This window comes from Juglans regia, chromosome 6, assembly GCF_001411555.2.
Source record: "Juglans regia cultivar Chandler chromosome 6, Walnut 2.0, whole genome shotgun sequence".
Classification (NCBI taxonomy): domain Eukaryota; kingdom Viridiplantae; phylum Streptophyta; class Magnoliopsida; order Fagales; family Juglandaceae; genus Juglans; species Juglans regia.
The window spans coordinates 37,819,941-37,836,260 of NC_049906.1; the positions used below are offsets into that span (position 1 = coordinate 37,819,941).

General features: G+C 35.5%; 2 protein-coding genes and 1 long non-coding RNA gene across 5 annotated transcripts; 2 read left to right on the forward strand and 1 right to left on the reverse strand.

Moving 5' to 3' along the window:
- Positions 1-876: 876 nt before the first annotated feature.
- LOC109002499 (disease resistance protein RPV1-like) lies at positions 877-4,950 on the forward strand. 2 transcript variants are annotated; one of them, XM_035690949.1, is made up of 5 exons: positions 877-1,628; positions 2,028-3,138; positions 3,283-3,563; positions 3,635-4,572; positions 4,684-4,950. In XM_035690949.1, the coding sequence occupies exons 1-3, from the start codon at positions 1,120-1,122 to the stop codon at positions 3,439-3,441; spliced, it is 1,779 nt and encodes a 592-aa protein (XP_035546842.1). In that variant the 5' UTR covers positions 877-1,119; the 3' UTR covers positions 3,442-3,563; positions 3,635-4,572; positions 4,684-4,950. The 2 variants fall into 2 exon arrangements, with proteins under 2 accessions (XP_035546842.1, XP_035546843.1); XM_035690950.1 differs by having other exon boundaries at positions 3,697-4,572.
- Positions 4,951-5,522: 572 nt separating this feature from the next.
- On the reverse strand, positions 5,523-7,437 carry LOC109002495 (dicer-like protein 4). Of its 2 annotated transcripts, XM_035690959.1 has the most exons (4): positions 7,171-7,437; positions 6,662-6,988; positions 6,169-6,283; positions 5,523-5,952 (listed from the first exon to the last, which is right to left on the reverse strand). In XM_035690959.1, the coding sequence occupies exons 1-3, from the start codon at positions 7,237-7,239 to the stop codon at positions 6,173-6,175; spliced, it is 507 nt and encodes a 168-aa protein (XP_035546852.1). In that variant the 5' UTR covers positions 7,240-7,437; the 3' UTR covers positions 5,523-5,952; positions 6,169-6,172. The 2 variants fall into 2 exon arrangements, with proteins under 2 accessions (XP_035546852.1, XP_035546853.1); XM_035690960.1 differs by lacking the exons at positions 6,662-6,988; positions 7,171-7,437 and adding an exon at positions 6,364-6,535.
- On the forward strand, positions 6,560-8,137 carry LOC118348730. The gene is made up of 2 exons (XR_004801708.1): positions 6,560-6,642; positions 6,730-8,137. It is a non-coding gene; the product is annotated as an uncharacterized LOC118348730 (long non-coding RNA).
- The last annotated feature ends 8,183 nt before the right edge of the window (positions 8,138-16,320 follow it).

Sequence of the window (16,320 nt, forward strand, 5' to 3'; positions counted from 1 at the left end):
AATATATACATATATATATATTTACATGTATGAACTAATAATTTAAGCATAGAACTTTTATAATTAAATATATAATATGTAACCTAATTATTTATGCTTATATATTGAATATATTTCGTAATTATATTTTATAATTTGTATAATAATTAGTCGATAAGATTTAATAATTTCATATATTAGTATGTGATAATTATATATAAAATATTAAATTATTTATTTTATTTTATATAAAAATTTTAAAAAATTATAATAATAAGATGAATCATTGCGACAAGAAACGCCAAGATCCTACCCAACTGAAAGATATATTATTTATAGGACCCGAAGGAGTAAGTCCAAGTCTGGAATACTTATAGCCCAAGAGCTCATGACGCGTGTTAGATGAAATGATAACGCCTCCAGGAAAATTATCCCATCCACTTATTCAGAGAGTATTCAAGATAAACTCTAAAATTGGTAGTTATCAACATCTTTACGCCACTTCACTTTAGTCCCATCCTTAAGGAAGTTGCCGTGAAGATACCATTAACTGATAGCTATGGTGTGAGAAAGCGGCATGGCCTGGAGTTGTCCTTTTAAAGGAGAGTCGATGATTTCCAGTTCTTTCGGCGACTATTCTCTATTTTTAACGTAAGCTTAATTCCTCTGTTTTTGGAAGATACCACTGTTAATTTGTTTTGTTTTGTTTTTTCCTTTTAATAATTTAAAAGGAATCTCTTAAAGCTTGAAGAAGCTGCTGAACATCTTTCTTTCAATAATTCAACGCGGCATTGACTCAATGCATGACTTCACGCGGCATTGACTTCACGCGCAATTCACTTAACGCGGCATCTCTCTCTTGAGTTGCCTTAAAGATACCATTAACTGATAGGTATGGTGTGAAAATGGCATCTCTTAGAGCTTGAAGAAGTTGCAAGGAAATTGCCAAGAAGTTACTGAACATCTTTCTTTCAATAATTGACTCAATGCATGACTTCACTTTAAGGAAGTTGCCATGAAGATACCATTAACTGATAGGTATGGTGTGAGAAAGCGGCATGGGATTGTCCCTTTCAAGGATGGTCGATGATGTACAGTGATCAGGCATTACATCCTGACGTACACTGACTAATTTCTTCCATGGCCTTATCTACAATCTCTTCTTCGTCTTCTTCTTCTTCTTCAGTCACCTCTCCATGGCTCTACGATGTGTTCTTGAGCTTTAGAGGAGAAGATACCCGTGATACTTTTACTTCCCATCTATACCATGCTTTGATTCAAAAGGGAATCCGTACCTTCATAGATGATGATGAAGTTAAAAGGGGTGATGAGATTTCAACTAAACTCCTCCCAGCCATAGAAGATTCAAGGATTTCCATCATTGTACTCTCAAAAAATTATGCATCGTCTACATGGTGTTTGGATGAGTTAGTGAAGATTCTTGAGTGTAAAAAATCAAAGCAACAAATAGTTTTACCTGTGTTTTACCACGTAGATCCATCAGATATTCGACATCAAAACGGAAGTTTTGGGGAAGCATTGGCTAAACATGCTGAGAAATTGAATGTAGATCACATGAAGTTGCAGATGTGGAAGGCAGCCCTACGAGAAGTTGCTAATTTGTCCGGGGACCATCTGATCAGAAATGGGTATTTCTAATTAATTAATTTGTGCCGTTCATTAATTCATGATTTCCCCCCATTCTATCATATGTATAAATCACTAGCTAGTCTGCATCTTGTATATATATGGGTTTTAATGTGGAACTAAAACATTAATTTCTTTATAAGTTTTTGTGGCTGAATAAATTGAACTAATCACAACCTGAATGAAACTATATAAAAATCTAAGTTTTTGTTTGGCCTTTCTTATTTTAGTTTATTTCCAGGTTGTGGGAAAAAAATTATTTAGATTATTTTCATGCGAAGTGCTATATTCATTAATTAATCCTTTTTCTTTATATTATGTTGCTTGTATTGCATGTGAGACGTACAAGTCATTAATTGTTTCTATTTTTTTCTTATATATATGTGTCCGCACAAACACAGGAATGAATCAAAATTCATTGAAAAAATCGTTCAAGACGTTTCAAGAATGGCAAACAATCATTTATATTTACATGTTGCCGAGCATCCCGTTGGATTAGAACCTCATGTAGAACATGTCAATTTGCTTTTAAGGGTTGGAATGAAAGACATACGAATGATAGGAATTTTTGGACTTGGGGGAATTGGTAAGACTACTCTAGCCAAAGCAATTTATAACTCGATTGCTTTTCGATTTGAAGCTAGTTATTTTCTTCCAATTGATAGCGACACTAGGAATCAAGTGAATCGTTTGGTCCAACTGCAAGAGACACTTCTTTCTAAGATCTTTGGAGAATGTAAAAGTTTGAAGGTTGATAGTATTGATAAGGGAATGACTATGATAAAGCGTAGGCTTCGTTCTAAAAGAGTTCTTCTAATTCTTGATGCTGTACACCACTTGGATCAATTAAAAAAATTAGCAGGAGCTTGTGATTGGTTTGGTGAAGGAAGTAGAATCATCATCACAACAAGAGATCAACACTTATTGACTGCTCATGGCGTTGATTCAACATTTGAGATGACGGGAATGAATCAAGATGATGCTTGTCAACTATTTTGTAGGCATGCTTTCCAAAGAGAGAAACCGGTTGACGGTTATGGAGAGTTTGTAGAACAGATTGTAAATTATGCTCAAAGGCTTCCACTAGCTTTAACAGTGCTTGGTTTGGATTTAAATGGTAGAAGTGAAAAAAGTGAGTGGGAAAGTGCATTGGATCAGTACAGGAAAATCCCTCACGAAGATATTCAAAAAATACTTCAAACAAGTTATGATAGATTAAGTGAAAATGAACAGAATGTTTTTCTTGACATTGCATGTTTTTTTTTCAATGGACAAGGGCTTGATCATGTCATTAAGATACTAGATAGTTTTGATTTTTACCCAAACTCTTGCATCCCAAGACTTAAGGAGAAGTGCCTTATTTCGGAGGATTTCTACGGAAGATTGCAAATGCACGACTTGTTACGAGATATGGGTAGAGAAGTTGTTCGAAAAGAATCTCCCAAAAATCCAGGAGAACGTAGCAGATTATTCCGTCATAAAGACGTTCGCAATGTACTGGAGGAAGATATAGTAAGTCAGATCAAAATCTCTTTCAATTAAACATTGCTTCTAATTTGGCACTTGCGACATATTCTACGTGTGTGTATAAATATATGAATAATTTATTTTTTGATGTTGTTGGCACACTTAAACATGCATTGTCTTCCTATATAGGGAACATGTAGAGTTGAAGCAATTGTTCTAGATTTTCCTAAAGGTGATGATATTATCCGCTTGGATCCCAAGGCCTTCAAGAATTTGAAAAGACTCCGATTATTTATTTGCCGCAATGCACAGTTTTCTGAAGAACTTAATTCTCTACCTGATGAATAATAGTGCTTGATTGGAGTAACTGTCCTTTACAATCTATGCCATCTAAATTTCGTGGGGACAAACTCTCTATTCTACGCATGCCCGGTAGTCGCATCCAAGAGATACACTTGGAATATTTTAAGGTACAACTTATATTATTATTTTCAATATTTCTTTCTTTAAACTTAGTTTGATATTCTTTTCTTTTTAACAGAATCTCACAGTTATAAAATTCTGGTGTTGTGAATTCATAACGAAACTCTCGGATATTTCAAGCTGCCCAAATCTGAAGGAAATAGATCTTAGTTTTTGTAAAAATCTAGTTGAAGTTCATGATTCTGTTGGATTCCTTGATAAGCTTGTTGTATTGGAACTTAATGGATGTGACAACCTAAAGCGCTTACCAAGGAGACTCCGATTGAGATCTCTGCAAGACCTTGAACTTAGTGGTTGCTCAAGCCTTCAAAACTTTCCTGAAATTGAATGTGAAATGAAACATTTAGCAAAGTCGAGTTATCGGGCACCGCAATAGAAGAATTGCCTTCATCCATTGGGTACCTCACTGGGATTGAAAGTTTAAACCTAAGGCACTCTGTAAACCTGAAGCGTCTACCAAGTAGCATTAATCAGTTGAGATCTCTAACGTGGTTTACACTCAACAATTGTCCAAATATTATAAGTTTTGGGATGGAGGAGGAGGAGGTGCATAATGGACAACCCACGCCCTATGTAGTGTCTACAAGCTGGGACAATGAAGCTTCATTGGGTGAAAACTTATTCACATTGGATCTCAGTAACTCTGGCGTATCAAAATCGAATTTCTTGGGGCCATTTCATTTCTTTCCCAATATGAAGGCATTATATCTATCAGAAAGTGATATCGTAAGCATTCCTTCAAGCATCAAAACATATGTTGGATTGTGCATTCTTCAATTCATTGATTGCAAGCAACTTCAAGAAATTAAAAAGTTTCCACCGAATCTAATGGTATTAAATGCTAGAGGATGCATATCACTGGAAAGTTTACCAGAAATATCAAAAGAATTCAATTTCCCATGGCCAGATGATTTTAACTTGGCCAGATGCTATAAAGTGAATATGGGAAATTGGATGAATATGGGAAATTGGATGACAAATGCTGCATGGAATGGAGTAAGTCCCTATATATATTTCTCTTTTCCTTTTATACTCGTTTTGTGTGCCTAATTGGTTTATATATATGAATATAGTAGAAATATATTTTATGATGTATTCATTCAACAGGCTCGCATGATATTTCCGGGAGAGAAGATTCCAGATTGGTTCAGCAATTGCAGGGAGATCACTTCAAATAGTCGTCGATGTGAATTTGATATTAAAGTGGCCCCACCGTATAATTTGGATGACATAATAGGAATTGCTATTTGTGTTGTTATTGAACCCATTGCAACTATTGAGTTGGGCGTTTACATCATGAGAGGAGATACTGACGTCGGTCATTCTTTGGATGAATGTGCAAAACTTAATGAAATTGATTCAGATCATGTATGGTTAAGGTACTTCTCTACAAAAGATATTATGGACCTACGAGCTGTGAGTGTAGATCAGGCAGATGATCTGGGGATTATATTTGAAAGCACTCCAAATTTAGTAGACAACGTGAGGATTATATTTGAAAACAGATATCCAAATTTAGTGATCTTAAAACGTTGCGAAGTTCATCTGTTATACAAACAGCATGAACAGAATGCAAAAGATCATGCAGGTGTGCCCCATCACGAAAATATTGATGTCCATTTGAATGCACCCATTAAAGATATTGGAAATTTAGCAAATCCAATGGGTGGAAGTCAGCTTTCTAAGAAGCGTCGTGTTGATTATGATGACTACGAAGTTGATCACAACATTGAATCCAACTTGTACGCACAACAAAGAAAGCCTCCTTCAACCTTGGGAATCAAAATTTTTCTGAGAGACATGATCTCTTGGCACAGGATATCTAATCTTGACGCATGATGATGCAGAAAGATGAGTTGTTTTCCACCTAGATGATGGACGGACGAAGGGGAACGGAGGCGATGGTGATGGTGATGAAGAGAAGTGGGGATTCTGGGAGGGGTGGGCGGGGCAGCTGGTAGGGTTTTCTTAACGTTGACATCGATGGTGGTTGACTTCAAATTTCTTTCAAGTGTATGGAGGAGCAGTTATGTAAAGTAGTTATTTTTATTTTGTATTTAACTTAAGCTTCATATGAATGAAAATATGATTATTTAGCCTCAAGTATTTTGTGATGGTTCATCCATGCAAATTCCAGCATATTCATGTGGTAGAAGAACAAGAACTACAAAACAAAAATCGAAGGTAGTTTCCTAAAATAGCTTCTAGTTTTTATATGTATATGTATATATATATATATATAAAAAGTTGTACCTTCGAGTTTGTAGCTCCTTCTGCTGCATGCTCTGCTGCATCTTTCTTTTTTGACTGCTGTGTTCCCAAGCACTCCAAAATAACATCTGGGCTTCTATTTCCACAATCACCTTGAAAGTGAATCTGCAAGATATACGAATTACACGAGCATTCCTATTACCTAAATTTCAAGAAAGTTGGACTTATGATCAACTTTAATTTCTGTTATTTGATGAGTCACAAGTCTTGAATAAATTTCTCTCTGAAAACAAAGGGTTTATATTATCATGGACTCACACCTGAAGTCCATGACAATAGACTTGCCCAAAAGATTTTTGTTTACATATATACGTTACTTACAACTTTAAGTGGCTTGGTCCTTCCTCTCTGCAACATTCAAATAGAGGGGCTTTCCAACAGTTAGCAGCACAGATTTCATACAATCGTGATCTTGCCGTCGCTTTGTTTGACCCACCTGGAAGATTTTTTTTACTTTTAGAGAGAGAATGAAATACTTGTTCCACACTTGATATCCTGCAACTAAAATAATTTTACCTTTGGGCTGTAGGTCAGGATCACAGCTTGGATTTTCATCTGTCTTGCAAGCCTGCCCACTTATGGTGCCAGGTGGGTGTTTAATAACAGGTGTTATGCATGGGGGATTACTATCGGATACTTTAATGAGGGCTAGAATTTTTGGCTCAAAATCAAAAGGTGTTACACGCATCAGGGGTATTTACATCTACATTCTCTTTTTACAGCACTGGTGTTGAAGCAAATGATGGAGGAATGATAATTTGATACAGGTGAGGTAGCAAGGCAGAAGAGCATAAAGTAAGCATACAAATTTTACCTTCAAAATTGTGGATATTTTTCGTGAAGCGATCCTAATAGCATCTTTCTTGTTTCCGTATGTTGCAGAGGCAGTTGCACAAACATCTTTTCCATTCACTTGTGCTTCAACAAGAGACATTCCACCCTTCTCTGATGTTAAAAACTGTAGATCCCAATTATAAGATTGGCAAAGTTCTTGCAGTTCCCTGAAAGGACTAATCTGCAAACTGGAGAACCTCATGATTGGATCCAAAAAGGAAAGCATTATCGTCCACATAAGCTCCAGATTAAACCCTGAATCAAGAAGAATGGCACCCAGAGAAGACTCTACCAAGTCACCCATAGCCTGATGCAATAAGTTACATCATTCTGAGTTAGTAATATGACAATTACATTCCCACACCCCCCTCCTTCTCTCCAAAAAGAAAACAAAACAAAACTCAAAAAAAAAAATGATGGCTAGGAGGTCAGTTCGTCATTGTCACCAAGCCACAACAGAAAAAATTCACAGAAGATTGCAATGTCTACCTTCGGACATTTTGGCCCCTCAAGAAGACTCCCTTCAGGCGCTTGCATTTTAACAGCAGCCACATACATCTCAATTGCCTCAGTAAGGCTACTGGAATCACATATAAGAAATTTGTGGAAGGATCGTTCTAGTGCAAGATTGGCAAACGCCTCACTATTCACAAACAAAGATCTCAAATCTGTCAATTGACCAGGCTTCAACTTTGGATAAGCTGAATAAAGATATGATGTAATTAAGTAATCCAAGACAGCATCTCCAAGAAACTCCAATCTCTGATGAAAAAAGACATTTCAAATTATCACAAGATAAAATGTTGCATAGTTGTGCAACTGTCATAAGAGATATTAAGCAGAGAGAATATTATTGTCTAGTACCAGAAGTAGAAAGGACATAGTGCATACCTAATAGCAGCCTCCTATTAGAAATGTTGCTATTCGTGGGTTTATGGGTGTTTGGATGGTTGAATAGGTTATATATTGTTTGCTTGTTTGTGCTTGATGGTCTATACTCTCCTATTATTTGTTTATGATCTGCTATTCGCAGTTTGTTCTCTGCTATTCATGGGTCTCTGTGTAAAAATACTGTTCTCTATTGTGTAGAACAATGTTCTCAGTAAAGTGAATGATGTTGGTTGTCTGAATGATGGTCTATACTCTCTTATTCTTTTTAAGTAATGATGTTGATTCATTTCCTGTTTCTTTTATTTTGAAACTCATTATCTGATTTAATAATGGAAAAATACTTTTCTGGCATATAAACTCTTAGACTATGAAGTCAATCTGCAAATAATGGAAAATCAAACAATTTGTTCTATACAGGAAAAGGTTTTGCCAAACAATTCGAATCATGAAACCAAACAGATAATTTATAAATAATGAGGTGTAGGACCAACATTTTCTTTTAATGAGGTCTTTTAGTGCACTGTTCCCCTTTTATTTCATGGGGTATATTGTTTCTTATGGATTATTTATGAGCTTTTCTTCTTGAGCTTGGGTAACCTATGCAGGCTATTTCCATAAAGGTTTGTGCATAGACCTTCCCATAAAAGGTAACATCTACATTCTCTTCTTACAGCACTGGTGTTGAAGCAAATGATGGAAGAATGATAATTTGATACAGGTGAGGTAGCAGGGCAAAAGAGCATTTTAACAGCATCGACATGCATCCCAATTGCCTCAGTAAGGCTACTGGAATCACATATAAGAAATTTGTGGAAGGATGGTTCTACCGCAAGATTGGCAAACGCCTCATTATTCACAAACACAGATCTCAAATCTGTCAATTGACCAGGCTTCAACTTTGGATAAGCTGAACAAAGATATGATGTAATTAAGTAATCCAAGACAGCATCTCCAAGAAACTCCAATCTCTGGTGAAAAAAGACATTTCAAATTATCACAAGATAAAATGTTGCATGGTTGTGCACTTGTCATAAGAGATATTAAGTAGAGAGAGTATTATTGTATAGTACCTGAAGTAGAAAGGACATGGTGCATACCTGATAGCAGCCTCCTCCATTTTTGTTGTGAGAAGGATGTACAAATGCCTGTATGAGCAGACCTCTATGGAGAAACTGATACCCTAACAAATTTTCAGGGGAAGGAATGTCCAAAGAAGTAGCAAGCGGGATGTAGCTAGTGCTTGCTATGCAGGCCTTAGAAACTTGTGAGGCTTCAAAATCTACCTGTATGCCAATCCATCGAAGAAATGCAATTGCAGCTCTGAAGCCACTATCAACTATGAACGCTCCAACAAGAGCTTCAACCACATCAGCGATTGTTTTCTTATGAAGCTATTTAGTATTTTATACTGGAAAACACTTTCCACCCAGTTGATGCAATATTCCTGTTGAGAATGAAGAAGAATAAGAGAGATGTTTTGAAGAGGAAAATAATTTTGTCACGTAGATCTTCTATTTTGCTGGAATTCATTAATTGCTCCATACGAATTAACAATGCTGAAGGAAGGTTGGTCATAAGTTTGGAGAGTTTGCTTGTACACAGAAACAAAGACCCTTTATAGACTCAATGTACGTTGCCACAGATGACCAAAAATCAATACATATATATATATATATATATATATATATATATGATTAATGTCCATGCTTTACTGTAAAGGCTTTTGGTCTTCAGAAACTCAAGAAATGATCCAAAACCATTTAGGAAATCTAAAAGATTACGGCAAAAGAGTGAAAGCCATACTATCATATGGACACATTAATCTTAAAGATACCGTGCGTGAAGTTACAACTGTTACAGTGACAAGATAAATTCAATGTGGAGATTGGATGTGAATGAGATAGGTAAAGATAAATTCATGTCATATATTAGCTACTTTCGTGAAATTATGGAGAAGCTTTTTACTTCAAATGTGTATGCAGGAGAAGCTTCATATGAATGAAAATCGAATCATTTAGCCTAAGTATTCTTATAGAGGGCTTTCCTTTTTTACTAGAAGAACAACTACCAAACAAAAATCGAAGCCAGTTTCCAAAAACTGGAAGAATACAGGGTGGGTAATTGCACCATATATATATAATGGATTTCAACATTTCAGCAAAACTGATTGAGGGGTCAAGGTTTGTGCTAATGATTTCAGCAAAACTTTATTGTGTTTGTTTTAGAGAGAGAGAATAAAATACTCTTTCCACATGACTTGATATCCAGCAACTAAAATAATAGTACCTGTGTGCTGTAGATCATGAGGATGATCACCAAGCTTGGATTTTCAGCTATCCTGCAAGCCTGCCCTCTTTGTTGATGAGAGAGAGGGCAACATTTATTTATACACTGGAGATAAGTACCATGTATAACACTATTTAATCACATATGTTACTGTTAATTCCATCCGACTGTCTGTAGTTCTAATCGCATTAGTTTTCCATTTTTTTTCACTATTTAATGACTAGTTGTATTTGCTATGAACTAAATCATTCAAAACCAAAAAACTGAAAATACAAAAAAAGTGAAGTACGGGAATTATCTAAAAGAACAAATTTAAAAACAATTACATTATATCAAGTGGAGATAGAGCGAAAGCATAAGCTAGCATTATTATTTCAAATTCAATAATGTCAAATAATACTTACCAAAGAAAAAAAAATACAGATATATTAATATTTATAAAATAAAAATCATAGCCTAAAATTCAGTGATACCTGTAACTTGCTCCTAGTGGCTAGCTTGTACAAAGCCAATGCTCAAGTTAATACCACGTGTGGGAAGACCTTACTCGATGGCATGCAACTTCAGCTCCTTCCGGGAATGCAGAAGAAAAGGTGTGCTTCAGTTCAATGGCCACAAGCAAGTTTTCCAGTCGATGCATGATTGGTGGTAACAAAGATATTGAACTCCCGATATCTTTTGAAAAGCCTATGATCTTCAACTGACATAGCTCAGGAGGCAAATCAATGAAGTATTCCTCCAGTTCATGCTATTCTGTTTTTGATATTTTTTTATACAAGTAATTATTCTCCAGTAATAAGCACAACACAAGTATACAGAAAGTAAACAAAAGATATGCCTATAAAGGATGATTCCTCAAATCAAGTTGAAGATCACACGAGCAGCAAATCTGCCAACAATCAAGGATGTAACAGCTAGAAAATAAAGGAAATTTGACTCTGTTTTAAGCTTGTAACCATAGAAAATATAGCCTTACTTTTAGTCTTCTTTCTTAGAATAGATTCTGCAAATCATGTATATATGTTATACTAATCTGTGTATCATTGTAGTGTGTTGCAATACAATTGTTTCTTTGAAAACAAATATTCTGTGCATACTGAATTCTCATCAATGCATATCTCATGATTATTCTTTCATGATCATGTTCACGAAGTACTAGAAGTAGATAAATTAAGTCAGATCAAAATCTCTTTCAATTAAACATTGTTTCTTTGGCACATGCAACATATACGTGTGTTTATATAAATATATGAATAATTTATTTTTTGAGTTTTCGGCACACTTAAACATCCATTGTCTTCCTATATAGGGAACAATTAGTGTTGAAGCAATTCTTGGAGATCATTTTCCTGAAGGAGATAATATTATCCACTTGAGTCCCCGAGGCCTTCAAGAATATGAGAAGACTCAGATTATTTAGATGCCTCAATGCACACTTTTCTGATGAAGAATTACCTGATTGGCTACCTAATTCAATAAGAGTGCTTGATTGGCCTAATTGTCCTTTACAATCTATGCCATCTCAATTTCGTGGAGACAAACTCTTTATTCTACGCATGCCCGGTAGTCGCATCTATGAGATTCCCAGCTTGGAATTTATGGTACAACTATTATTATTTTCAATATTTCTTTCTTTAAACTTAGTTTGATGTTCTTTTTCTTTCTAACAGAATCTCGCGGTTATGAATTTCCGTGGGTGTGAATTGATAACGAAACTCTTAGATATTTCAAGGTGCCCAAATTTGAAGAAAATAAATCTTCAAGATTGTACAAATCTGGTTGAAGTTCATGATTCTGTTGGATTACTGGATAGGCTTGTTAAATTGAATCTTGGTGGATGTTTCAATCTAAAGAGCTTTCCAAGGAGGCTTCGGTTGAGATCTCTGGGATTTCTTGATCTTAGTAATTGCTCAAGCCTTCAAAACTTTCCTGAAATCGAATATGGAATGCGACATTTAGGCCATGTTGACTTAATGGGCACCGCAATAGACGAATTGCCTTCATCCTTTAGGTACCTCACTGGGCTTATAACTTTAGACCTAAATGGCTGCGTAAACCTTAAGCGTCTAACAAGTAGCATTCATCAGTTGAGATCTCTATAACAAATTGATCTCGACGATTGTCCAAATATTATAAGTTTTGGGATGGAGAAGCTGGTGCCCTATGTAGCGTCTACAAGCTGGGAAAATGAAGCAAATTCCCTCTTGAATTTCTTTGGGCCATTTCCTTTCTTTCCCAATATGAGAGTATTAGATCTATCAGACAGTGATATCGTAAGCATTCCTGCAAGCATCAAAAGATTTGTTAGATTGTGGTACCTTACATTGAATGATTGTAGGCAACTTCAAGAAATTTTATATCAATTATAATTATGTGAATACAATTCCAATGATTGAACTGTGAACTGTGAACTGCGACTACGAAAAGGCACCCAAATATCACCGAATAACATCACCGATCGTTGACTAAATACATAGATATCAGATTAAATAGTACTAGAGAGGCAGAAAACGAGTTAGAGAGGCTTACCTACGGGGGCCGTGGAGTGCTCTGTTTTGAGGGTCCAAAAATACTTATATTTTTTTATAGAAGTTAACACCACATGTGGGAAGACCTTACTCGATGGCATGTAACTCCAGCTCCTTCTGGGAATGCAGAAGAAAAGGTGTGCTTCAGTTCAATGGCCACTAGCAAGTTTTCCAGTCGATGCATGATTGATGGTAACAAAGATATTGAACTCCCGATATCTTTTGAAAAGCCTATGATCTTCAACTGACATAGCTCTGGAGGCAAATCAATGAAGTATTCCTCCCGTTCATGCGATTCTGTTTTTTATATTTTTTTTATACAAGTAATTATTCTCCAGTAATAAGCACAACACAAGTATACAGAGTAATTATTTCTGGGATTATTATTTGTAGAGTTAAGAAAGCCAATACACAACAGAATAAAATTATCCTACACTCCAGTTTCTATGCCTATATTCCTATTCTAATAATCCCCTGCTCCTAGAAAAATCTACTACAAACCCACTCAGTGCATGCGTCACCGATAAAACAAAGAATGTAATGCATGAGAAGTTCTAAGGTTCAACAAAAAGATGCAGTAAGAGCTACATTACACAAAAACTTCATATATATGTTTGTGTGTTCAAATTTGTATAGAAGATGCAGCCTGAATAAACACATCGCAAAAAACTAACGGAGAAATCATTTTGAATCATACAAATCTTCATGCAAGATCCTCCTCAACAAGAATAACTTGTCAAAAAAACAAAAAAAACAAAAATATCCTCAACAAGAAGAGAACTATGACAGAAAAGTCAAATAATTATCTGAATCCTCTGGCTTTTGGTTGCAGAGCAAGTTACAGCTTGGAGGGTATGCTGAAATTAAAAAAAGAAACAATTAGAAAGTTGGATTGCAATTTTTTTTTTCCAGAAAAGATAAAATACAGCCAGTTAATTAACAAGTTTCACAGAATTTATTCATAAATATTAATATTTTTAAAAATTTTCAGAATTTTTCTTTAATTTTAAAGAGTCAGAACTTTAAAAATAATTTTATTATAATTTCACGCTAAACATGACCCACACGAAACATCTCAAATAAATCAAATTCAATATCAAAATAAACATAAAATGGCAAGAGAGCATACTGACTTAAAAACTATATGTAGTAATATAAATATATTTAAAACAATTTTTTTACTATGCTTACATTGCTATACGACAAAGTATTAAAAGTGGCTTATTTATACAATTCAACAGATCTGTAGGTAGGGACCAAAAGCTAGAAACGGAAACACTTGTGAAAATGCAAATGAAATACTTGAGAAATACAAAACCGTGCGATAAAGTCCTGGCAAACTGAGAGAAATGGCCAGGGTCCACGGAAGCGGTGGCTGGCTAGGTTAACGGCGTATGGTGCGGTGGCACGACACTGAGAGAGAGAGAGAGAGTGAATGTGTGTGTGTGAGAGAGAGTGTGTAACACCCCCTTTCCGTAGGCTAGGAGTGTCACGTGTTTTTCATAAAATAAACCCGTCAAGAGACCTCGTTTTTCATAAATGAAATTAGAATTTATTTTATAGAAAAACTGTCTAATAAAAATGTTTTCAAAAAAACATTAAATGAATAAGCTGAATAAATTTATGTCATAAAAGCAAATTTTATTCTAGAAAGTCTGAAACTAAATTAACTGTTCCTTCTAATCCTGGCCTGCCTGCTCGTAATCATCATCCTCATCTGGGTGGTTAAAAACATGAAAACAAACTAAAATGAGTCGAAGACTCAACAAGAAATCCATCATAACGTAAACATAATAAACATAAGGTTTTCATAAAAATTCTCATGCTGAGAGTTTAAAAATTCATGACTGTTCATACTGATGCTTATACTATGCATGACTGACTGATCTGATTGATTTATCTGAATTAACTAACTGATTTGACTGGCCAACATACTTAACCCTGTGTGCGAGGTTGTGCACTGGCCCCACATTCCGCTGCAGTAAGGGAAGCCGCTAATAGTATTCTGGCATACTATGATGGACCACGCTTGTGTCCGTGGGTTGCACATCCACCCTGATTTGAACTGCATTGGTACCATACATCTGAATGGTCATCTGATTAACTGATATGATTTTATCTTGCACTTGAACTTAAGATAGCTTACGTGTCTTATACACATGAGATGCATGACATAATACATACATAATTATAATTTATGAATTTGAACATGATGCGGAATGACATGATCGTATGCTATACTGGATGACATGTTTGCATATGACATGAGTGGTACATAAATAATGGTTGTCAATGAATTGGCTTGAATAATACTTATATATAAGCTGAACTGTGATGATCCTAATTTGTGATCAAAATTACTTATCTCGTTGTGCTTCCTCTTAAATCTCACTTCGCAGCTCCTCACCTATATGCAATATTAACTATCACTAATTCTGTCTAGAATCAACATGTACTAATATCCTACTTAATTAAATTCATAATCCAAAGGATAGTCAAATAAATCTTTGTTTAACACCATAATTGATAAATCCTGATATTTAAATTACTTAAATACTAATAACATATTATAATCTAGTAGAATACTTGAGCTATTTTAAAATAAGTCATAAAACTTCAATTCTTAAAATAAGTTTCCTTCCTTAACATAATTATTAAATCTGATAAGAAATTTAATAAATATTAATATCATTTTAATGCTCTTAATATATTCCTTTATTTTAATTTTTACAATTTTAATAGCTTAAGTATGTCAAAATCTATTATAATAACCTTAAAGATTCATTTCATACCATAGATTTAAAGTATTTAAAATAAAAGATTAGGCACTTACTACTTACTATAGATATTTAATTGTAAAATTAATAATAATAATATAGTTTAAAATTCCTTAATTGTTTCCTGTAAAAAGATAAGTTTTCTGTAAAATAGAGTTTATGGCTAAACAAATGTAAACCAAGCTCAAAATTAAAAACAAAGCCCAAGATTTCAGGTCAATAACTTCTTAGCGTAAACTTAACCCAAAATATAAGTATGATAAAAATCAAGTTCAGCGTAAATCCAAGTGATCTGCCATGGCTTACATCCAAAGCGCAGCAACGTAACCTTAAAATAATCTTTACTATAGTGTATAGGAAAAATTACATGGAAACATTTTAAAGCCTAAAGGGTATTTGTGTAAAAGTCATAACCTTTGTATGAAGCAACTAGAAACAAAACCTAAAGCCAACTAATACTGTGAAAAAGAAAATAGAGGGAAACAAAGAGAGGCATGTGATAACAAGGGACTCACCGAGAGGGGCTGCAAGGCACGATGGCTGGCGGGGTGACTAGAAGTGGCTGGCGATGTGGCTGGGTTCCTGAGTTGGGTGGTGCGACGCCGTGAGAGAGAGAGAGAGAGAGAAACTGTAAAACTGAAAAGTTAAGGAGGGAACTGGTGGTCGACGGCGGTGGGCTTACCGGAAGGGAGTGGGTGCAGCGGAACAAGGATGGTCGGCAATTTCTGTGTCGTCAGAGAGGTGGTTCGGCGTCTCTTGAGGTGGCTATCAAGGAAGAGAGTTGACTACTCTGTTTCGGACGTGGAAAGCAAAGGCTCACCAAGATGAATCCGTGAAAGGGTGGCGCACGGTGAGGCTTACTGTGTTGGGGGCTCTTGGCCTTACACGATGGTTAAGAGTGGGGGAAGGGCTCACGATATGGAGGAGTTTTAGCAGTGGGGTGGCACACGGTTTCTACAAGGCAGTTGCATTCCTTTGTGGGGCTGGGCAGTGTACATGGAGGGGAAAGCTTCAAGGGAGGTTTGTGGCTTGGAGTTTTCTCTCCATGCAGAAGGGATAAGGGTAAAATATATATGTAGACGATTGAGAAACAAAAGGAAACCTAGAGGAATAGAGATGTGCAAGTGCATGGGAGTGGAGACGTGTGGAGTGGAGAA

Bases quoted from the DNA above. Each gene is read 5' to 3' on its own strand.
- LOC109002499 (XM_035690949.1), top strand. From the start codon at position 1,120: ATGGCCTTATCTACAATCTCTTCTTCGTCTTCTTCTTCTTCTTCAGTC. The intron at 1,629-2,027 runs GTATTTCTAATT...GCACAAACACAG, and splicing joins GACCATCTGATCAGAAATGG to GAATGAATCAAAATTCATTG. The intron at 3,139-3,282 runs GTAAGTCAGATC...CTTCCTATATAG, and splicing joins ATGTACTGGAGGAAGATATA to GGAACATGTAGAGTTGAAGC.
- LOC109002495 (XM_035690959.1), bottom strand. From the start codon at position 7,239: ATGTATGTGGCTGCTGTTAAAATGCAAGCGCCTGAAGGGAGTCTTCTT. The intron at 6,989-7,170 runs GTAGACATTGCA...TTATTGCATCAG, and splicing joins AGGGGCCAAAATGTCCGAAG to GCTATGGGTGACTTGGTAGA. The intron at 6,284-6,661 runs GTAAAATTTGTA...AAAATCTTCCAG, and splicing joins AAATATCCACAATTTTGAAG to GTGGGTCAAACAAAGCGACG.